At 43.6% G+C, this 24,374-nt stretch overlaps 3 protein-coding genes across 4 annotated transcripts in view; 2 read left to right on the forward strand and 1 right to left on the reverse strand.

The window, feature by feature from the left end:
• The window catches only part of LOC124479268 (zinc finger protein 658B-like), a 375,953-nt gene that overhangs the window by 179,519 nt on the left and 172,060 nt on the right, over positions 1-24,374 (forward strand). The gene's annotated exons all lie outside the window — the stretch shown is intronic.
• LOC124479398 (zinc finger protein 208-like) overlaps positions 3,917-24,374 on the reverse strand; it is a gene marked incomplete at its 5' end in the record, with an annotated part of 127,598 nt that continues 107,140 nt past the window's right edge. Inside the window, 6 exon segments of the mRNA XM_047038141.1 lie at positions 3,917-4,234; positions 4,394-4,752; positions 6,716-7,387; positions 9,361-10,345; positions 11,011-11,677; positions 16,062-16,071. Of these exon segments, the coding sequence (XP_046894097.1) occupies positions 3,917-4,234; positions 4,394-4,752; positions 6,716-7,387; positions 9,361-10,345; positions 11,011-11,677; positions 16,062-16,071 (3,011 nt within the window).
• LOC124479329 (transmembrane protein 184B-like) lies at positions 8,424-23,910 on the forward strand. Of its 2 annotated transcripts, none has more exons than XM_047038049.1 (7): positions 8,424-8,442; positions 19,811-19,901; positions 20,151-20,226; positions 20,461-20,552; positions 21,200-21,369; positions 21,625-21,819; positions 23,632-23,910. In XM_047038049.1, exons 2-7 carry the CDS (start codon positions 19,873-19,875, stop codon positions 23,859-23,861), a joined length of 792 nt encoding a protein of 263 aa, XP_046894005.1. In that variant the 5' UTR covers positions 8,424-8,442; positions 19,811-19,872; the 3' UTR covers positions 23,862-23,910. The 2 variants fall into 2 exon arrangements, with proteins under 2 accessions (XP_046894005.1, XP_046894004.1); XM_047038048.1 differs by lacking the exon at positions 8,424-8,442 and adding an exon at positions 19,588-19,646.

Here is a 24,374-nt window from a genome sequence, read left to right on the forward strand (position 1 = left end):
ATCATTTACTGTGGTTCATAGAGAAACCTCCATTTTGTTTTTCTTGGTCATGTATCCTCCACCCTCCTGCCAAGTCTGCCTCTTACTGAAGTGTTGCCAAATACATGGAGGTCCCACCTGGGATGGCGGGACACTTTCTGACTGAAAGATTTAGAAGTGACTGAAACTAGCAACTCAAAAGGATCCTTCTTTAGCTGGACCTTCTCTTATGATCTAATGGTACTGTTGTTTTCTTTTAAATGATTTATGCTTGCTTTGATGTTTGATGACATGATGTTACACCCCTAGAATGGTCTAATTATTCTGTTTGGATAAGAATATTTGAGGAATATTATATCTGTACATATGTTTGAGTGTCTGTCAATGTGTGTGTTGTTGGGATTTGTTTAACTATAGTTGTGGGGTCACTCAGAGTACCTCCAGAAAGATATTTTTGTTGACACTGGTGGAGGGAAACGCTCTGGGGGAAATGCTGGGGTTGTCTAATGCAACAGGCAACACCCACATAGATTACAGATTAGTGATGAACAGGATTTATCAGCAGGGCTGGACAATTTGTACCAGGATTATAATCCAGTAATTGGGGCATTGTGTGTTCAAGGCAGTACAAAGGATGTCTTGAACAAGAGAATAGGCTACATGGATATGTAGTCACCCACCAGAAGAATACTTTAAACTTTTCCCATGGAATTAAACTGTGGTGCTGTAGAATTCGGCACAATGGTGTTTACCCCCTAATTGTAACAATATTATTATAAAATAATGTCATAGACTATGTTCTATCCACTCACTTCTCCACACTGGAATTAATCCCCTCAATAAAACAGTCATGGTGACCAATTGGAATGCAGAATGTAGTGGAATGACCAGCAGAGGGCACCCGTGTATAATGACAACTTAGAATCTTCAACAAAGTTTATGGAATGGAGAATATTTGAAAACTGAGTTGCCAAAAATGTGAGCGGCAGTGTTGAAATAAACCATATCTTGTATATACAGTTTAAAGATTGAGCAGTTTGATTTGTGAAGTGATGAAGGTAGTGGAATCCCAGCTGAGAAAGGCCTTGTATTTTCTCCTGTGTTCTCTAGTCTACATAGTTATGGCATGGGTACAAGGTTGACTGATGTATTTTGTCATTGTGGTTTTCCACAAACAAATAAATAAAATCATGGTTGAATGAGCCCAAGCAGAACCCTGTTGTCTTGCATATGGGAGTGTGTGCCTGTTGGAAGCACTGATGGGTCTAACCTGCTGCTGTTACAAGTGGACTTTTGAAGACGCCCCAGCTGGTGGGTCTACTGGCCTATATGAGGTTTTGTATCCTAATAGTAGGCAAGGAAATTAGATGAGAAAAGAGCTTTGAAGAAAATAAACTCTACTGGTTAGACTGAAATTGTCAGGGAATTCTGGAGAGGAAAATCCTCTACCAGTTCTCATAATATTTGTTAATAAGTTGATTACATTTATGCATTTAGTAGACGCTTTTATCCAAAGCGACTTCCAAGAAAGAGCCCTTTGAGCAGGACGTTGCCTCCCCAGGTAGGATCTTCCTGACAGGTAGGATGAGATCCACTAAAGTGCAGTGCCAGTGATGCCCATTTCAGAAGGTCTGGCGAGCAGGATCTGATAGTTAACAGTATCAAATGCTGCAGAAAGGTCCAGCAAAATGATGATGGATTTCCTTGAAGCCGCTCTGGCAGACTGGAGGGCAGTGGTGACTGACAGGAGGGCAGTTTCTGTGGAGTGGCCAGTCTTGAAGCCTGATTGGCTGGGGTCAAGCAGGTTGTTCTGAGAGAGAAGGTTTGACAGTTGGTTAGATACAGCGTCAATTGTTTTTGAAAATAAGGGTAGCAGTGATACTGGTCTGTAGTTCTGAAGGACGGCTGGGTTAAGGGAGAGTTTTTTGACTAGAGGGCTAACTCTGGCCTGGTTGAAGGCAGAGGGGAAAGTGCCGGAAGCAAGAGAAGAGTTGAGGACATGGAGAATATAAATTATGATGAAGGAAAGAGAAGGGAGGGGACTGGATCAAGGGGACAGGAGGTGGGGCGATGAGAGAGAATGGGGTCAGAGATCTTAGAGAGCTTAGACATTAGTTGGGTCAGTCATAGAGGGAGAGTGCGTAGGAAAGGTCGGTTCAGGGAACCGACTGCTAATGGCCGGGTTTCCCAGATTAGTTAAGAAGCTCTTAACGCTAAGAGCTTCTTAGGAGCGTTCTAAGAGTGCTCTGGAACACTCTTAGAACGTTTTTAACCCCCCCCCCCCTCCACCCTCCCAGCAGACGACTTCTTCCCTCCTTCTTTGAGGAAAAAGTCACCGACATTGGCCAGGTTTCCCAGATTCGTTAAGAAGCTCTTAATGCTAAAAGCTTCCTAAACTACTCGTGAGTAAATGTATTTTGTTACTTTCCACCTCTGGTTGGTTCTCTACTGGGGATCTATTTCATCTTTGAAGTTTAATTAATGAATTAATACAATTGATGTTCAGATAACTTTCCAAACAAATGCACTGACTAAATATTTAATTCAGATCAATGAAACGAAAACATATAAAATAATCCATGCTTGAATAAATAGGATGATTGGTTGAGCATTTTATAACAAAACAGCAATGCTGACGACTCCAAATCAATTGACAATTTGATTTAGGCTAATTATAACCTCACCTGAAGACCTGCTGCTGTTTCCTTAGCCTGCTCTACATCTGTAGTGGTTTGATGCTGACTTTCCTGCATACAAAATGGTTCATTCATTTTGTAGCATATCCTATGGCTTGCAAGGTTAATCCTCCTACCATATTGTATACAGTGTTATTTTGATATTGTTAATCAAATAATGATTCATTATATTTGAATAACCAACAGTGTTTTCACATTATTCACATTGCCAACACGTATATCCAGCAGGTAGCAATGCAATGGCGTTCCTTTAATAAACTGGTCCTTTAAACTGGTCCTTCCTTTAATCCACTGGTCTCCCTTTTATTTATTTAAATTGTATATGCTACACTCACAAATACACTACATAAACAGAATATAGAAACGAAAAATGTCTCTAATCCACTGTTAATTGTGACTGCAAAATTGTAACTTAAGGTAGGCTGATTAACATTCAGTGACTTGGTAACGTAGCATTATGATAGGGCGACTTCTATGCGACTATCTGGGCTGCACACCCCTAATCAATACTCCTGTCCTAACCTTGGATAAAATATTACAGAAGCCATGTTTAGCTGTAACAATATCCTGTTACAATACCGCACGATGACGTAAATGTGAGTACATAGGCCTACTTCCTAGCCCTATGTTTAACACAGGAGAGAAGGGTGTAAACTACCCGGTTATCAGGCAATCATCTGGTAAATTGGACGATAAACCCTTTTGTTTCAGAACCATCCAGTCTCCTGACCCTTTACTTGCAAATGTAGTGCGTCCATAGTCTTCAACAATGGATAGAGATCAGTAGGCATTGGACAACTGATCATCAAATTCAAATCACATTTATTTGTATTGCCCTTTTTACAAGCAATGTCAAAGAGGGCTTCACATACGCCCATAGAACTTCCCCTCAACCAACCACAAACCTCAAGGAAGACAAAAAAAAAGACAAAGAAATGAAAGAAACCTTGGGAGGAGCAGTTAGTGCTCCCCTCCTCTAAAGACAGTTGGTGAGAGGTGTAGACCACAGGCTGTTACGTCCCTCGTCCTGTTGCATGTGTGATGTGAACACGATAATAATAAAATTAATAAAAAGGTATAATTATTCCCTGTATTGCTTGTTGTGGTTCTTGTTCTTCTGCTTTATTTTCCATATGCACTCTCTGCGAACCAATCTGGTGTATTTTTGCATGATGTACAGTGAATGAAATATAATGTTATGTCCTCGGACAGGTATTTCCAAAGCATAGCCAAGAAAGTCTTCAATATGTCATTTGTTGGACATAAATAGCAGTGTGGATCCTACTATGAGCTCTGAAACTGTTAGCATGTCTAAAAGTTTTACCACAGAGGTCACAGCTGTAGGGCTTCTCTCCAGTGTGGATCCTGCTATGAATTGTGAAACTGCCAGCCTGGCTAAAGGTTTTACCACAGAGGTCACAGCTGTAGGGCTTCTCTCCTGTGTGGATTCTGCGGTGAGCTGTGTAACTGCTAGCACGGCTAAAGGTTTTACCACAGAGGTCACAGCTGTATGGCTTCTCTCCTGTGTGGATTCTGCGGTGAGCTGTGTAACTGCTAGCCTGGCTAAAGGTTTTACCACAGAGGTCACAGCAGTATGGCTTCTCTCCAGTGTGGATCCTGCTATGAATTGTGAAACTGCCAAAGGTTTTACCACAGAGGTCACAGCTGTATGGCTTCTCTCCAGTGTGGATCCTGCTATGAATTGTGAAACTGCCAGCCTGGCTAAAGGTTTTACCACAGAGGTCACAGCTGTAGGGCTTCTCTCCTGTGTGGATCCTGCAGTGAGCTGTGAAATTGCTTTTCTTGCCAAAGGTTTTACCACAGAGGTCACAGCTGTATGGCTTCTCTCCTGTGTGGATTCTGCGGTGAGCTGTCAAATCACCAGTCTGTCTAAAGCTTTTACCACAGAGGTCACAGCTGTAGGGCTTCTCTCCAGTGTGGATCCTGCTATGAGCTCTGAAATGGTCAGCCTGGCCAAAGGTTTTACCACAGAGGTCACAGCTGTAGGGCTTCTCTCCAGTGTGGATCCTCATGTGCTTCTTGAGGTTACTGGATGAGGAAAAGCTCTTCCCACATTAATCACAGTGATGAGTCTCCATAACTCATCTCTCTCTTTGTTCACTTTCTGGTCTCTCTTGATCCTGTATCCAGTTTCTGGAAGCTTGTTTCTCTCTGGTTGATCCTCACTCAGTCTGGTTACTGCTGTTTCTGGTTGAGTCTCTCTCTCTGTAGTCTCTCTGGAGCCTTATGGTGTCTCCCCTGTCTAGTCTCCGCCCATGATCAAGTATGATTGGCCAGTAGGAGATCTGCAGCTTTCACATATAAATGAAATCTTTTGTCTGTCATAATGGGCCACTTTGCATATGTAATGTTGATCATTTGATGAGAGGTGTTTGTTTCTCAGGTTTATTTTCACTGGAGAAACACAAAACACTGTGACAAAACGTATTTGGCATACAACTCCTCTTCATAGTTTTTGGTTTTCTTCAAAAGTATAGGCTATATCATTAGACATGGTAAAAGAGACATGTGTTCGTTTTACAGAAGCCGGGTTTAGCTGTAACTATATCCTGGGTCACATATACTATCACCAGTTAATACTATTTTCCACAGTAGAATCTGCATTTGGAAGCCTGGTCACTATCACTGCTAGTTTGTTTGTGTGACTAGTTAATATGCCTGACTAACACTTTGCTTCATGAAAAAGTTCCCTTTCTTCTTCTTGGGTGGCATAAGTACAAATCACAAAAACAGAGAAACATGTACATGCTGAAGGGCAAAGGGAATTTCAAAAGGTTATACTCTGAACTTAGATACATTATATGTGGACTGTTTCATGGGTAAATAACATACATGTAATTCCCAAGATGAATTGTTTGTATTCACATATCCTGCTGTGTCCCGACAGTGCCCAACATACATTTACAATGATGCATTACAATGATACACAATATTAACCCAAGTATTGGAGATTATTTCTCCAGAAGATTTCTACATCAAAGGAAACTAGGTGAATGTAATATGGCCTATTTGCTTTGGGACTAATGTTTCCTTCATGCTTTCATGTGATGCTTGTGTGTATTTCAGGGGGACCCAGATGTGAAGGAGGAGTGTGGGCCCAGAGGAATGAATGTGAGGGCAGCAGATTATGGCCGGGGCAGATTGTAGTCTATTGAAACAAATGGACAAAAAATGTTAAGAAAAACGTATATATCGTGATATATAGCCTACCGTTACCATCCGTGTTACTGATTTATACCGCGATGACGTAAATTTGAGTACATAGGCCTACTGCCCAGCCCAATGTTTAACACATCTCTGTTCCAGTCTTCATCTTCCAGTGAGGTAGGAGAGAAGGGTGTAAACTGCCCAGTTATCGGGCAATCATCTGGTAAATAGGACGATAAACCCTTTTGTTTCAGAACCATCCAGTCTCTTGACCCTTTACTTGCAAATGTAAGTGCGTCCATAGTCTTCAACAATGGATAGAGATCAGTAGGCTTTGGACAACTGATCCTCAAATTCAAATCACATTTATTTGTATAGCCCTTTTCACAAGCAATGTCATGAGGGCTTCACATAGGCCCATATACTTCCCCTCAACCAACCAAAAACCTCAAGGAAGACAAAAAAAAAGACAAAGAAATGAAAGAAACCTTGGGAGGAGCAGTTAGTGCTCCCCTCCTCTAAAGACAGTTGGTGAGAGGTGTAGACCACAGGCTGTTACGTCCCTCGTCCTGTTGCATGTGTGATGTGAACACGATAATAATAAAATTAATAAAAAGGTATAATTATTCCCTGTATTGCTTGTTGTGGTTCTTGTTCTTCTGCTTTATTTTCCATATGCACTCTCTGCGAACCAATCTGGTGTATTTTTGCATGATGTACAGTGAATGAAATATAATGTTATGTCCTCGGACAGGTATTTCCAAAGCATAGCCAAGAAAGTCTTCAATATGTCATTTGTTGGACATAAATAGCAGTGTGGATCCTACTATGAGCTCTGAAACTGTTAGCATGTCTAAAAGTTTTACCACAGAGGTCACAGCTGTAGGGCTTCTCTCCAGTGTGGATCCTGCTATGAATTGTGAAACTGCCAGCCTGGCTAAAGGTTTTACCACAGAGGTCACAGCTGTAGGGCTTCTCTCCTGTGTGGATTCTGCGGTGAGCTGTGTAACTGCTAGCACGGCTAAAGGTTTTACCACAGAGGTCACAGCTGTATGGCTTCTCTCCTGTGTGGATTCTGCGGTGAGCTGTGTAACTGCTAGCCTGGCTAAAGGTTTTACCACAGAGGTCACAGCAGTATGGCTTCTCTCCAGTGTGGATCCTGCTATGAATTGTGAAACTGCCAGCCTGGCTAAAGGTTTTACCACAGAGGTCACAGCTGTAGGGCTTCTCTCCTGTGTGGATCCTGCAGTGAGCTGTGAAATTGCTTTTCTTGCCAAAGGTTTTACCACAGAGGTCACAGCTGTATGGCTTCTCTCCTGTGTGGATTCTGCGGTGAGCTGTCAAATCACCAGTCTGTCTAAAGCTTTTACCACAGAGGTCACAGCTGTAGGGCTTCTCTCCAGTGTGGATCCTGCTATGAGCTCTGAAATGGTCAGCCTGGCCAAAGGTTTTACCACAGAGGTCACAGCTGTAGGGCTTCTCTCCAGTGTGGATCCTCATGTGCTTCTTGAGGTTACTGGATGAGGAAAAGCTCTTCCCACATTAATCACAGTGATGAGTCTCCATAACTCATCTCTCTCTTTGTTCACTTTCTGGTCTCTCTTGATCCTGTATCCAGTTTCTGGAAGCTTGTTTCTCTCTGGTTGATCCTCACTCAGTCTGGTTACTGCTGTTTCTGGTTGAGTCTCTCTCTCTGTAGTCTCTCTGGAGCCTTATGGTGTCTCCCCTGTCTAGTCTCCGCCCATGATCAAGTATGATTGGCCAGTAGGAGATCTGCAGCTTTCACATATAAATGAAATCTTTTGTCTGTCATAATGGGCCACTTTGCATATGTAATGTTGATCATTTGATGAGAGGTGTTTGTTTCTCAGGTTTATTTTCACTGGAGAAACACAAAACACTGTGACAAAACGTATTTGGCATACAACTCCTCTTCATAGTTTTTGGTTTTCTTCAAAAGTATAGGCTATATCATTAGACATGGTAAAAGAGACATGTGTTCGTTTTACAGAAGCCGGGTTTAGCTGTAACTATATCCTGGGTCACATATACTATCACCAGTTAATACTATTTTCCACAGTAGAATCTGCATTTGGAAGCCTGGTCACTATCACTGCTAGTTTGTTTGTGTGACTAGTTAATATGCCTGACTAACACTTTGCTTCATGAAAAAGTTCCCTTTCTTCTTCTTGGGTGGCATAAGTACAAATCACAAAAACAGAGAAACATGTACATGCTGAAGGGCAAAGGGAATTTCAAAAGGTTATACTCTGAACTTAGATACATTATATGTGGACTGTTTCATGGGTAAATAACATACATGTAATTCCCAAGATGAATTGTTTGTATTCACATATCCTGCTGTGTCCCGACAGTGCCCAACATACATTTACAATGATGCATTACAATGATACACAATATTAACCCAAGTATTGGAGATTATTTCTCCAGAAGATTTCTACATCAAAGGAAACTAGGTGAATGTAATATGGCCTATTTGCTTTGGGACTAATGTTTCCTTCATGCTTTCATGTGATGCTTGTGTGTATTTCAGGGGGACCCAGATGTGAAGGAGGAGTGTGGGCCCAGAGGAATGAATGTGAGGGCAGCAGATTATGGCCGGGGCAGATTGTAGTCTATTGAAACAAATGGACAAAAAATGTTAAGAAAAACGTATATATCGTGATATATAGCCTACCGTTACCATCCGTGTTACTGATTTATACCGCGATGACGTAAATTTGAGTACATAGGCCTACTGCCCAGCCCAATGTTTAACACATCTCTGTTCCAGTCTTCATCTTCCAGTGAGGTAGGAGAGAAGGGTGTAAACTGCCCAGTTATCGGGCAATCATCTGGTAAATAGGACGATAAACCCTTTTGTTTCAGAACCATCCAGTCTCTTGACCCTTTACTTGCAAATGTAAGTGCGTCCATAGTCTTCAACAATGGATAGAGATCAGTAGGCATTCGACAACTGATCATCAAATTCAAATCACATTTATTTGTATAGCCCTTTTCACAAGCAATGTCATGAGGGCTTCACATAGGCCCATATACTTCCCCTCAACCAACCAAAAACCTCAAGGAAGACAAAAAAAAAAAAAAAAATGAAAGGAAGAAAGAAAGAAACGTTGGGAGGAGCAGTTAGTGCTCCCCTCCTCTAAAGACAGTTGGTGAGAGGTGTAGACCACAGGCTGTTACGTCCCTCGTCCTGTTGCATGTGTGATGTGAACATGATAATAATAAAATTAATAAAAAGGTATAATTATTCCCTGTATTGCTTGTTGTGGTTCTTGTTCTTCTGCTTTATTTTCCATATGCACTCTCTGCGAACCAATCTGGTGTATTTTTGCATGATTTACAGTGAATGAAATATAATGTTATGTCCTCGGACAGGTATTTCCAAAGCATAGCCAAGAAAGTCTTCAATATGTCATTTTTTTTAAATAAATAGCAGTGTGGATCCTACTATGAGCTCTGAAACTGTTAGCATGTCTAAAAGTTTTACCACAGAGGTCACAGCTGTAGGGCTTCTCTCCAGTGTGGATCCTGCTATGAATTGTGAAACTGCCAGCCTGGCTAAAGGTTTTACCTCAGAGGTCACAGCTGTAGGGCTTCTCTCCTGTGTGGATTCTGCGGTGAGCTGTGTAACTGCTAGCACGGCTAAAGGTTTTACCACAGAGGTCACAGCTGTATGGCTTCTCTCCTGTGTGGATTCTGCGGTGGGCTGTGTAACTGCTAGCACGGCTAAAGGTTTTACCACAGAGGTCACAGCTGTATGGCTTCTCTCCTGTGTGGATTCTGCGGTGAGCTGTGTAACTGCTAGCACGGCTAAAGGTTTTACCACAGAGGTCACAGCTGTAGGGCTTCTCTCCAGTGTGGATCCTGCAGTGAGCTGTGAAATTGCTTTTATTGCCAAAGGTTTTACCACAGAGGTCACAGCTGTAGGGCTTCTCTCCTGTGTGGATCCTGCAGTGAGCTGTGAAATTGCTTTTATTGCCAAAGGTTTTACCACAGAGGTCACAGCTGTAGGGCTTCTCTCCTGTGTGGATTCTGCGGTGAGCTGTCAAATCCCCAGTCTGTCTAAAGCTTTTACCACAGAGGTCACAGCTGTAGGGCTTCTCTCCAGTGTGGATCCTGCTATGAATTGTAAAACTGCCAGCCTGGCTAAAGGCTTTACCACAGAGGTCACAGCTGTAGGGCTTCTCTCCTGTGTGGATCCTGCAGTGAGCTGTGAAATTGCTTTTCTTGCCAAAGGTTTCACCACAGAGGTCACAGCTGTATGGCTTCTCTCCTGTGTGGATTCTGCGGTGAGCTGTCAAATTCCCAGCCTGGCTAAAGGTTTTACCACAGAGGTCACAGCTGTAGGGATTCTCTCCAGTGTGGATCCTGCTATGAGCTCTGAAATTGTCAGCCTGGCCAAAGGTTTTACCACAGAGGTCACAGCTGTAGGGCTTCTCTCCAGAGTGGATCCTGCTATGAATTGTGAAACTGCCAGCCTGGCTAAAGGTTTTACCACAGAGGTCACAGCTCTCTGGTAAATAGGACGATAAACCCTTTTGTTTCAGAACCATCCAGTCTCTTGACCCTTTACTTGCAAATGTAAGTGCGTCCATAGTCTTCAACAATGGATAGAGATCAGTAGGCATTGGACAACTGATCATCAAATTCAAATCACATTTATTTGTATAGCCCTTTTCACAAGCAATGTCACGAGGGCTTCACATAGGCCCATATACTTCCCCTCAACCAACCAAAAACCTCAAGGAAGACAAAAAAAAAGAAAAAAAAAATGAAAGAAACCTTCGGAGGAGCAGTTAGTGCTCCCCTCCCCTGAAGACAGTTGGTGAGAGGTGTAGACAACAGGCTGTTACGTCCCTCGTCCTGTTGCATGTGTGATGTAAACATCATAATAATAAAATTAATAAAAAGGTATAATTATTCTCTGTATTGCTTGTTGTGGTTCTTGTTCTTCTGCTTTATTTTCCATATGCACTCTCTGCGAACCAATCTGGTGTATTTTTGCATGATGTACAGTGAATGAAATATAATGTTATGTCCTCGGACAGGTATTTCCAAAGCATAGCCAAGAAAGTCTTCAATATGTCATTTGTTGGACATAAATAGCAGTGTGGATCCTACTATGAGCTCTGAAACTGTTAGCATGTCTAAAAGTTTTACCACAGAGGTCACAGCTGTAGGGCTTCTCTCCAGTGTGGATCCTGCTATGAATTGTGAAACTGCCAGCCTGGCTAAAGGTTTTACCACAGAGGTCACAGCTGTAGGGCTTCTCTCCTGTGTGGATTCTGCGGTGAGCTGTGTAACTGCTAGCACGGCTAAAGGTTTTACCACAGAGGTCACAGCTGTATGGCTTCTCTCCTGTGTGGATTCTGCGGTGAGCTGTGTAACTGCTAGCCTGGCTAAAGGTTTTACCACAGAGGTCACAGCTGTATGGCTTCTCTCCAGTGTGGATCCTGCTATGAATTGTGAAACTGCCAGCCTGGCTAAAGGTTTTACCACAGAGGTCACAGCTGTAGGGCTTCTCTCCTGTGTGGATCCTGCAGTGAGCTGTGAAATTGCTTTTCTTGCCAAAGGTTTTACCACAGAGGTCACAGCTGTATGGCTTCTCTCCTGTGTGGATTCTGCGGTGAGCTGTCAAATCCCCAGTCTGTCTAAAGCTTTTACCACAGAGGTCACAGCTGTAGGGCTTCTCTCCAGTGTGGATCCTGCTATGAGCTCTGAAATGGTCAGCCTGGCCAAAGGTTTTACCACAGAGGTCACAGCTGTAGGGCTTCTCTCCAGTGTGGATCCTCATGTGCTTCTTGAGGTTACTGGATGAGGAAAAGCTCTTCCCACATGTATCACAGTGATGTGTCTCCATAACTCAGCTCTCTCTTTGTTCACTTTCTGGTCTCTCTTTATCCTGTATCCAGTTTCTGGAAGCTTGTTTCTCTCTGGTTGATCCTCAGTCTGGTTACTGCTGTTTCTGGTTGAGTCTCTCTCTCTGTAGTCTCTCTGGAGCCTTATGGTGTCTCCCCTGTCTAGTGTCCGCCCATGATCAAGTATGATTGGCCAGTAGGAGATCTGCAGCTTTCACATATAAATGAAATCTTTTGTCTGTCATAATGAGCCACTTTGCATATGTAATGTTGATCATTTGATGAGAGGTGTTTGTTTCTCAGGTTTATTTTCACTGGAGAAATACAAAACACTCTGACAAAACGTATTTGGCATACAACTCCTCTTCATAGTTTTTGGTTTTCTTCAAAAGTATAGGCTATATCATTAGACATGGTAAAAGAGACATGTGTTCGTTTTACAGAAGCCGGGTTTAGCTGTAACTATATCCTGGGTCACATATACTATCACCAGTTAATACTATTTTCCACAGTAGAATCTGCATTTGGAAGCCTGGTCACTATCACTGCTAGTTTGTTTGTGTGACTAGTTAATATGCCTGACTAACACTCTGCTTAATGAAAAAGTTCCCTTTCTTCTTCTTGGGTGGCATACGTACAAAGCACAAAAACAGAGAAACATGTACATGCTGAAGGGCAAAGGGAATTTCAAAAGGTTATATTCTGAACTTAGATATATTATATGTGGACTGTTTCATGTGTAAATAACATACATGTAATTCCCAAGATGAATTGTTTGTATTCACATATCCTGCTGTGTCCCGACAGTGCCCAACATACATTTACAATGATGCATTACAATGATACACGATATTAACCCAAGTATTGGAGATTATTTCTCCAGAAGATTTCTACATCAAAGGAAACCAGGTGAATGTAATATGGCCTATTTGCTTTGGGACTAATGTTTCCTTCATGCTTTCATGTGATGCTTGTGTGTATTTCAGGGGGACCCAGATGTGAAGGAGGAGTGTGGGCCCAGAGTAATGAATGTGAGGGCAGCAGATTATGGCCGGGACAGATTGTAGTCTATTGAAACAAATGGACAACATTTTTTAAGAAAAACATATATATTGTGTTGTATAGCCTACCGTTACCATCAGTGCTACAGATTTATACTGTGATGACCTAAATCTGAGTATATAGGCCTACTTCCCAGCCCTACGTTTAACACATCTCTGTTTCAGTCTTCATCCTCCAGTGAGGTAGGAGAGAAGGGTGTAAACTGCCCGGTTATCGGGCAATCATCTGGTAAATATGACGATAAACCCTTTTGTTTCAGAACCATCCAGTCTCTTGACTCTTTACTTGCAAATGTAAGTGATCAGTAGGCATTGGACAACTGATCATCAAATTCAAATCACATTTATTTGTATAGCCCTTTTTACAAGCAATTTGTCACAGAGGGCTTCACATACGGCCATAGAACTTCCCCTCAACCAACCAAAAACCTCAAGGAAGACAAAAAAAATATAACGAAACAAAAAAAAATGCTGAAACCTTGGGAGCAGCAGTTAGAGCCCCCCTCCCTTATCTAAAGACAGACCTCGTCCTGTTGCATGTGTGAAACTATAAACACGATTATATTAATATCAATAAAAAGGTATAATTAAAAATAGCGAAATACTATTTATAAAGGAACGGATATCGTCCAGTAAGAGGGCCTCTCTCCAAAACCAGACGCCCAACACATACAGGCTGGCTCTTTTGAGTATTTACCAACTAAGATGTTTTGTGAGATTTACAAAAATACTGCCCATCCTCAGATATTTACTCAATAAAGCCATGTCACTGGGTTCTGTCTATGAAGCTGGATGAACGAAGGTAAAGTCATACTCTTCAGAAGGTGAGTCAGGCTTCTTTGTGTGAATGTAAATTCAACATGAAGAATGATAACATGTCTCGATGTCATGTTCTGGTATGCATGTCTCTGAGGCCAACACAAAACACCTTTTTTTGAACATTTTAAATTGCTGCGACGGGACGTGTATGTATCACTGCACTTTTTGAAAACGATGTATTCCACTCGTTATATGGAAGTTTGGTTGCGTGCATTACCACAATCTACCAATAGATGGCAGCAGTAGCCTCTGCTGCACCACGGACTATTTAGTTTAGGGTCTGATGATACATCTCTCAGTCCTATCGTAATGGGTCAGCGATGTAATGTGCGATTATGCAACAGATGCTCATGTAGGCCTACTCACTGACAAATAATTGAGAATGTATTATTTGCTGGGAATTATATTCATAGGCAACACTCACACACCAATTTATATTGTAAGTCTACATTGTGATCCTCGCAGCCGCCACACCGTTATGTAAATCTGACTTTTGAGGGAAAGGGTCAAAAACTATACCCTCGATAGCGAAATGCTCTGGCAGGAGTATGCTGGCTCACAAAATGTAACTACAATGATTTTAACACAAACAATTTTTTGTCATTCAATGCATTCTGCATTCTGTATCCACAGACTTGTGTCAAGTGTATGTTAAGAGTTTTGTGATTTTAGAACGAACAAATGTGCTAACCCATTGTAATGTTTGTTGTCACCAATTTTGTTGCAACACCTATTGTTTGACGTCTCAGGCAAGGTCAGAGATTGCAAAATTCAAGCGACAAACAACTGCCACGGATGATTTACTTTATTTTCAATTTGACCAAAGACCACAATGTTTTATTCTCCATCATTCAATGTATTTTGCCTAATGAACCTCGCAATTTCATGCAATGGCCTTTTTTGGAGGCAAGTTTGGCCTCACAAAATCATTCACAGTTGGGATACAGAGTTGTGTATCTCAACACTTCAGTTGCAGTTCATGTACTGTCCCAGTAGTTGCAGGCCAGTAGTTCTTCCAGCTGTGCGTCATACAGAAGTTCTATCAGGTGGTGACTGCTGGGACAATTTTACCCCCTTGTTTTTACTATCATATATATGCCATACAGTTTTCAATATGTCATTTGTTGTACATAAATAGTCAATGTGTGTTTTTAGATCTTCTCTTCTGTGTGGGTCCTACTGTGAGTTCTTCATTGACATGCCTGTCTCAGGATTTATCACAGAAGTCACAGCTTCTCTCCAGTGTGGATCCTGCTGTGAACTGTAAAATTGCTAGCCTGGCTAAAGGTTTTAGCCAGACCGTTATGTAAATCTGACTTTTTGAAGTAAAGGGTCAAAAACACAGTGCGAATTATACAATGACAATCGTGGGGTCAACACCAGCAAAACGGGGCGGAAGGGGTGCATAGAAGCTGAACGAAAGTGAGCTGAACGCCCTCCCCGCCATGCTCCGGAGGCGGTTGCCATGGAGACGCAGGGTGCTCAGGCGAGCGTAGGCGAGGGTAGGCGGCGAGGTCGGTGTCGGTCACCGCGGCGATGCAGTTGAGGGAGAGGTTGAGGGCGACGGCGTGGAGAGGGACCTGGGGGATGAGGGTCAAATGTTATTGACAGTCTTACGTCAATAATTTTTAGACAACACAACGACAAAAAGCAACGAGAGGGGCGGAGGTCACCACCGACCCTGCAGGGGCCAGTGGGGGGAGAGGTCCCGGTAGTACGAGCAGGAGAGAGAGAGGGAGCGTGCTCACAAAAGCAAACAACCCGACACCAGCAGCCACTCAAGGCAATGTGGACATGCCTCAAACAAACACACACACACACAGAGCTTTGTAACTATCAGTCTAGAACACATTCCATGTCATGTGATTCCATGGAACGTTTATCTATTAGGTCAGTTTCATCCCTTGTACAAAGGCTTACGCCACTATCATGAGGAAGGAAAAAGCCAGACCACAAGTTTTGGGAGGCATCTTTTATTGAGCTATTCAGCATGCAAGAATATTGATATGCATGATGCCATGTATCAAGTGTTAGGGTGTTAGGTTGATTAAGGATAAGTGTGTGTTTGTGTTTGGATAAGGTCAGATGGGTGGATGGTGGTAAGGATGATGTATGTGCATGTGTGTGGGTGCACAGTAAGGGTCATGGTGGGTTGGGGTGGAGGAAGATGGAGATGATAGTGGTTTGTAATATAGAAGGGTTGACATGATGGTGGTTTGTGATGGAGGGTAGAGATGATGGTTGTTGTGGTGGAGGAGGGTAGAGAGGATGGTGGTTTGTGGTGGAGGAGGGTAGAGAGGATGGTGGTTTGTGGTGGAGGAGGGTAGAGAGGATGGTGGTTTGTGGTGGAGGAGGGTTGTAGGGGGGGAGGAGGCGAGGGTGGTGGATGAAGGTGTTAACATCCCCCTATGCATGCTGGGATTTTCTCCAGAACATCATGCGGCCAAAGCAGCCACCCTTCTTTTTCTTTTTGCCGAAACATTTCTGAAAAACACAAAGTGTCAACACATCTACCCCAGTGCACGAGGGAACATGCAGGGTTTACACTCCAATATGCATTACAGGACATATTAGAAGGCTTGTTTCTATGCTTACTGGACTACCTCAGTTTGGGTCTCCTGAGCCTGGCACCTTGTTTCAGCCTGTTTCTGCAGAGCCTCCTCCAGGTCTGCTGCTGATTGCTCAGCCACTTTCTGCAGAGCCTTCAGTTCTGCTGCTGATTGCTCAGCCTGTTTCTGCAGAGCCTTCAGGTCTGCTGCTGATTGCTCAGCCTGTTTCTGTAGAGACAGCAGCTCCTCAGCTGTGTCTGCAGCCTGTTTCTCTCGAGCCTCCATCTCTGCACATTTACTAATCAGCTCCTTTCTGATGTGACGGGATTCATCCTGAACTTGGTCCAGGGCCTTCTCCAGATCATGGCAGCGCTTGTCCTTCTCCCTCAAGTTGACTTGCAGTCTGGTCATGACACTGGCCATCTTCATCAGATTGGCTTTAAAAGCCTCCAGGTCCTGTTCTGCCTTCTGCGACACTTGGAGGGCCTCCTTCTTGTCACTGGACAGGACGAGGATCTTTCCATCCTTCTCTGCAATTTCTGCCCGAAGGTTCCTCTCCAGCGTGATGAGGTTCGCCCTGGTCATGCTGCATTTAGCTTCAGCCGTCTTTCTGGCAGATTGGGCCGCCCAGATTTCAGCTCTGAGGCTAGAGAGCTCCGTCTGGAACTCTCCCCCAAGCTGAGCTGGTTTGGGGGCCATGTTTCCCACCTCCAGCAGCTTGGCTGTGGCTACAGTGAGGCCCTGCTCGGACAACTTCAAGGCTTCGACCGCCTGGTTCCTCTGAGATGTCAGCTCCTCCCTCTCCTTCTCCCAGGCTCTGAGGTGAGAGGTCAAACCATCCTCCAGATCCTGTCGGGCCCTTTGGAGGTCCACCAAGTTTGCTGTTGAGAGGCTGGCGGTTCTTTCTGCCTCCATCTTGGCGGCGGCGCGGCGGCGCGGGGTGGTCCGAGCCCTAACCAGAGCTTCTTCTGCTCGAACACGAGCTTTCACTTCAGTCAGGAGCTTCTGGTGAAGTTTCTGCATTGTGTTCTTGAAGGTGATCCTCTCCACCTTCATCTTCTCAACCTCCCTGGCCAGATTCCTCTCTCTGGCAGTGGGCTTCTCAGCCTCAGCTGACCTGAGGACGTCTTGATGCTTCTCCTCGGTCATCAGACAGGTCCGTGTGGCCATCTTCTCCCAGCCCCCTGCGGCCTCTTTCAGGACACAGGCGTAGGTCTTCCTCTGAGGTTTGCCCACCGTCTTGGAAGATTGACTTGAAGTCTGCTTGATGTCTCCTTTGGCACCAAGCTCATTTGAAAGGCTTTCCCCAGTGGCCTTTGACAAAATTGAGATCATTAAGTGACTTGCATTGTCACCCTCAACACTCAATATAATACGTGTTAATTTATAATTGTGTGGCGAATAAAGAATAATTGCAATAATAGGTTTTTATGATGACAGTTGGACTCACTCTGGCTTTTTTATCTGCCTCAAGGTCTCTTTCAGGAGGCTTCTTCTGTGAAACAATCAAACTAGAGTTCATTCCACCAACTATCAGGACAGCCATATCAGTTTACTGTTTTAATAATCAGTGTTGAAAGGTTGACCTACCTTGTCTTTTTTTGTCTCAGGATTCATTGTTCCTTTTCTACATTCACAATCAATTGAAAATTAGATATTTCATGAAAGATGCATACAAATAACTGTGCTACTGTGTTGAGAAAATATCGGACGTCAGTGCGCTCATCTAAACATTCTATTCATTATGACGAAGAACAATGGTCTGGATTGGAGGCCAAACTGGAAAGAGCCAGTTTGTAAATCTGCTATGTTTAGACTAAAAGGCCAACATTGTGAAAATGTTTTCAATATCCTAATTATTGTTTGGCTATCCCCCAATAGACGCAAACATGAATTTGGCCATCTTTTGACCGAGGTTTGCGAGGTTCTTGCGTGGGCGCGGCCCCCCTCAAAAATATTCAAAGTTGATTTTATTTGTATTTTTTTAAGTAGCTTACATATTTAATTTTGGATCTAAATCCAACCTTCATATGATGTGTTTATGAGCGCAAATATGATTGTTTTTCAAATATATTCAAAGTATATTTGAAACAAATGTTTTAAAGTAGCTTACATGTTTCATTTTGGATCGAAATGTTACCTTCATATGATGTATTTATGAGAGCAGATATGATTGTTTTTCAATTATATTCAAAGTACATTGTTTTAAAACAAATGTTTTAAATTAGCTAACATGTTTATTTAGGATCGAGGTCTTACCTTCTCATATGATGTGTTCATGGATCTGAATATAAATCGAATGCTTGTCATTTATAAACAGTTAATGCATTTATGACATCTTCAATGTGTCATCATGTTACCATGGTGATTGAACGTTAACACAGTGCGATAGTTGCCTAAAGTCAAATACTACAACGTCATGACAAGCCAGTGGCAGCTTCAGGTCTTTCAAATAGAGGAAGCTAATTTTCGGCCTACATCATATACATTTTCAGTTCACCCCTACGACACTAGCCTACTGTATGAATGAATGAACGAACGATCTAACGAAAAAATATTAAACACGAAGGAAATAATGGCATTAGGTTAAATGAACTGAATGTGATGTAGCCTATAATTGTGTGAATGTATGAGAAAAAATTGGCAAGCAATTTCGCCAAGCAAATACTAAGAAATAGGTTTCAGCAGTTTGTCTTTCTACAGATGCAAAATCCGTTATGGGACTGAGCTTGTATAGCTTCGGCGACTTTTATAGTACAAAATCACTGTCAATCAAAAGGAGATGTCTTGCAACAGACCCTCCAATCATCACGCAGAAGCCCAGCAAGTCCAGGCAAGCCCACCCCTCCATTCACCCCCAGAGACGCTGAGCGTCCAGGGCAGGATATAATCGCAGCATTTAGCCTAATCCAATTACCGTATAGTTTCGAAGCACTGAAAATAACTGTTCAAAGCAGCCCCATTGAAGTCATGGAAGCTGAGCTTCAACAGGGAAATGCACTGTTGCACTACAGGAATGTATGAGAAGGAAATCAGTCAGTCGACCTGCTAATATACGTAGCTGATTCTGAACGAACTCGTCTTCGATATGAACATGTTCTGACGCATTTAAAATGTTAACACTATCGTAAATATTTGACCATTAATATTTTTGAATGTTATGGGAAACTGAGCTTGAATAGCTTCGGTGACTTTTTATAGTACAAAATCACTGTCAATCAAAAGGAGATGCAGTCTTTCGACAGACCCTCCAATCATCACGCAGAAGCCCAGCGTCCAGGCCAGCCCACTCCTCCATTCACCCCCAGAGACGCTGAGCGTCCAGGGCGGGACATAATTGCAGCATTTATCCAATGACCGTATAGTTTCGAGGCACTGAAAAAACAGCCCTATTGAAGTCCATGGAAGCTGAGCTTCAACAGGGAAATGCACCGTTGCGCTACGGGAGTGTATGATAAGGAAATCAGTCAGTCGACCAGCTAATCAGCTAATGTAGGTGATTCTGAACGAACACGTCTTCGATAAGAACATGTTCTAACGCATTTAAAATGTTAACACAACAGTAAATATTTGACCATGAATTGTTTTAAATGTTAGGGGAAGCTGAGCTTCCCTTGCAGTCTTAAAGAAATCGCCACTTGTGTGTTCCTTTGCAGCGTTTGTGATCTACAACTTCCTCAGCCTGTGTTATGAGTACCTGGGAGGGGAGAGTGCCATCATGGCTGAGATCAGAGGAAAGCCCATTGAGTAGGCTAAGTCTCCATTTTATCTCTCTATCTATCTCTCTTTCTCCCAGCTTCTGTCTATATATCTTTTGCACACACATTTACTGTCACTCTCTCTCTCTCTCTGTACCTCTGCTCTCTCGCCTCTTTCCTTTCTCTCCCTCTCTATCCTCTCTTTTTCTCTTTCCTCTCTGCTCCTCTTCCTCTCTCTCTCTTCCCCTCTTGATCTTTCCTCTCTCTGCTACTCTGTCTGTCTCGCCCTCCCCTGCAGGTCCAGCTGTGTGTACGGCACCTGTTGTCTCTGGGGAAGGACCTACTCCATTGGCTTCCTCCGCTTCTGCAAACAGGTTCGAACCAAACGTCCCAGCTCTCTCGTTTCAGCTGTTTTACCGCCCCTCTGTAAACACAAATATCAGAGAAGGCGGTGGGATGGAATTTAGTTGTGTACTTGAACTCTACTTTCCCTATTACACTCCTCCCCCCCCCCTTCTTCCCTCCCCCCCCCCCCCCTCCTTCCCTCCCTTCCCCCCCCCCCCCCCCCCCCCCCCCCTCCCTCCCCCCCCCCTCCTTCCCTCCCTCAGGCCACCCTCCAGTTCTGTGTGGTCAAACCCCTGATGGCCATGATCACAGTCATCCTGCAGGCCTTTGGGAAGTACAGAGACGGAGACTTCAAGTGAGTGGAGCTGTGCCACTCCCTCTAGTGGTCAACCTCAGACACGACTCAATACGCTTTAGTTAGGAAAGTGTGCTTGTTGAGGAGAAGCAGGGTGATGCGTTTATTTCTATTACGGTACAGTCCAAAAGTCGGAGGCCACATTGAACATTTAATGGGGCAATTGGAGACTGAAAAAGCCAAGCATTCCTTGACATCAACAGAAGCTCTTTGGAACATGTCATATCAAGCTGGGATCATCAGGTTTTTGCACAAACTTGTAGAGGCCAGAGTGCACTCTGTTATTAAAGCAAGGGGGGGGGGGGGAGAGATTGTTAAGCTGATATGATCCTTGGTTATGAAAACATTTCTATTACTTTTAGAAACAAACGCAAAATGGATGTATCTTGACAAGTGGTTTCAAACTTTTGGACCTTACTGTTTTTGTCTGTGTGTGTGTGTAAAGATATCAATATATTATTATTATATGTCACCACTGCAAATCAGTTCCTGATTATATAGCTGATAATTGATATTGTCTGCTTCAGAATAATCAGAATAATTTAGCACACTGCCTGAACCAATTTAGAAATAATTAAATGTGGAATGACACATGATTTTTTACAGAACCTGTACCTGATGCTAATGTCCCCCTCCCCTCCCCCCAGTGTGTCAGGTGGTTACCTGTACGTGACCATCATCTACAACGTCTCGGTCAGCCTGTCCCTCTACGCTCTCTTCCTCTTCTACTTCGCCACCCGCGACCTGCTCGTCCCCTACAGCCCCATGCTCAAGTTCTTCATGGTCAAGTCTGTCATCTTCCTCTCCTTCTGGCAGGGTGAGCAACTCTCTCTCTCCATATCTCTTTTTATCACTGCCCACGTGCAATGCAGACAATATGTACACATGCAAACCATGGGTATCAGGGTATGAGCCAAATGCTGACTTTTCTCAACAATTGTTGAGAAAACTCATTGTTTAAGATTCAAAATGTGAATCCTTACATCTCTCTCTGCTTTTGCTCGCTTGCTCCCTCTCCCTGTTCTACCTGCTCTCCCTTCCCTCTGTCCCTCCTCTCCCCCTCTCTCCCCAGGCATGCTCCTGGCCATCCTGGAGAAGTGTGGTGCCATCCCTCAGATCAACTCTGCAGAGGTGTCGGTGGGCGAGGGCACGGTTGCTGCTGGTTACCAGAACTTCATCATCTGCATCGAGATGTTCTTCGCAGCCGTGGCCCTTCGCTACGCCTTCACTTACAAGGTCTACATGGACAAGAGGCTGGACTCCAATGGTGAGGCAGCCACACACACATACACATACATATACACACACATACATACATATACAAACACACTAACATAAGCCGCGGTTTGTACCCCTATTTTACAGTTTTCTAGTGGTTGTACGGCTTATATTTTGAAGCGGTTTACAGCCCGGGATTAGAACAAAAAAGTGGCTTTGTCCCAAGATCTCTACAGACCGCGCAGCTAATTTAACGCTCAACACTTGAACGGGGGCTTTTCACTTGAAAGAGTAATTATTTACTGTGTCGTCTCAGTTACACTATCAGGCCTTGGTGACCTGCTGAAGTAGGCAAATGGCTAGTAGAACATAACATTTCATAATAATTTCAGTAAATCAAACAGCTGCAAGACCCAGGGAAATGTTATATACAGCTAGCAAACTAACATTAGCTAGCATCGCTAGCTAACGACATTGGCTAATTCATCTTCGGTAGGCTATCCTCAGGATTTGCAAGCTAGCAAAATTTATACGATATCTAAAAGAATTTTGGAGACACAGCAATGGATTTTGCCACTAAATGAGTGACTTCACTTTCTTTCTGGACATACTATCCACAACCAAAGTGTGTTACACAATGCAGTAAGATCACCTATACTCATGCATTGCTTGGTATTATTGTTCCTGTATCAAGTGCGGTTTCAATCAAGTGCGTATTCCAGTGCGGTTTATACTCAGATTTACAAACACAAAGCTCCTATTCTGGTGGGGTGCGGTTTATAGGAAATGCGTCTTATTTTCCTAAATCAATTATCCATGGAATCAAAGAAAGTATTTAATGAGATTATTTAATTCATTCAGATCTAGGTGTGTTATTTTAGTGTTCTTTTTTTTGTTGTTGAGCAGTGTGTGTATATATATATATATATATATATATATATAATCTATACTGACACACGCTCACTCCTCATCAGCAGATAAAAAAATGTTACAACGTAGTTAAGGCGGCAGGCGCGTGTTGCTTAGGCGCCCGCCTTAACTGTAAAGTGCTGCGGGAAACCCTGCATTCACTCAAGGGAATTCTAAGATTTGCCGTAGTCATAATCCTGGTGTTCTGGTCTAAATGTTCAATTATTTTATTCAAACGTGTCATTTACTTTTTTTCACTGACCTGTTCTCTCTCTCTTTTCTTCTGCTTCTTATCTTACTTCTCCTCCCCTTTTTCTCTCATCTCCTGTCCCCTTGGAACCTTTTTATGTTAAAACCTTCTCCATCTTTTAAATCAACTGGATATGCTTTGATATTCCCTCTTTTGTTAAACCATCATCCTTATTTCAACCTCCCACCTACCCCATCCCTTCCTCTCATCCCCTCCCTCCCTCCTCTCTCCGCTGCACTAAAAGGCCCGTTTCCTATCTATGGACAGTACGGTAGGTCTATCCCTAGCTGTGTCAGGGCTGGCCCGGCCACAGCTTGTGACATTCTGTGTCTGTGATGCCGGTCATACAGTGTTGTAACTCTCATTCATCTTGAATGTGTGTCGTCTCCTCCAGTGTTAGAAGGTTACATTTGTGTTGCATCAGTGTCTGTTTCATGTTGATGGTGTTCACTGGCGTGTGCTGTATGTGGCAGTCCTGCACATTCCGTTGATTGTGTTCACTCCATGCACTCACTGCTCCTCCTGATATCTCTCTCTCCCTTATCCATCTTTCATCATCTCCATGGGCTCTACTCACACCTCTCCCTCCTTCCCTCACTCCCTGCCTCCCTCCCTTGCTCCAACACCCCCCCTTCCTCACCCCTCCCTCCATCACACCCCTCCCTCCATCACACCCCTCTCCCCCACACTCCTCCCCCCCAGGGCGCTGCGCCCCCATGAAGAGCATCTCCAGCAGCCTGAAGGAGACCATGAACCCGGGGGACATGGTCCAGGACGCCATCCATAACTTCTCTCCAGCCTACCAGCAGTACACCCAGCAGTCCACCCTGGAGCAGCGCGGCGGCCCGGCGCTCTCCCGCAGCCACAGCACCCTCAGCACGCGCGGAGACACAGAGAAGACCCTGCTGCTCAGCTCCGACGACGAGTTCTAGAGGGACGCTCGTACACACTCTACCTAAACTCACACACACACAGTGGTTGACCCCTGGGGGGTGAATGGAGAAAGAGAGGATTAAATTGTTTTACAGAGAGAGGTGTGTGTGTGTGTGTGTGTGTGTGTGTGTGTGTGTGTGTGTGTGTGTGTGTGTGTGTGTGTGTGTGTGTGTGTGTGTGTGTGTGTGTGTGTGTGTGTGTGTGTGTGTGTGTGAGGCGGGGGTAGGGGTCTAAACTGTGGCAGAACTTAAAGAGTGAGATGTATTGTATCGACTCAACAGTGCTGTTTTTAAATTGTTCTAAATTTGTTCTTTGGCTGTTCCATTTCATTGCATACACGTGTGGCTGTGTATAGTTCATTCAAACGCTCATGGAAGGAGTTGATATTTACAGTGGAAGTGATCTGTTACAAAGTAAGGTCACATTTTATTGAAATGAAAACACATACCTCTGCCAATATGGATCTAAAAACCTGAACACACACGTACACTCATGTCCCCTCAAGTTATGCT

Source organism: Hypomesus transpacificus, chromosome 17 (assembly GCF_021917145.1).
Source record: "Hypomesus transpacificus isolate Combined female chromosome 17, fHypTra1, whole genome shotgun sequence".
Classification (NCBI taxonomy): domain Eukaryota; kingdom Metazoa; phylum Chordata; class Actinopteri; order Osmeriformes; family Osmeridae; genus Hypomesus; species Hypomesus transpacificus.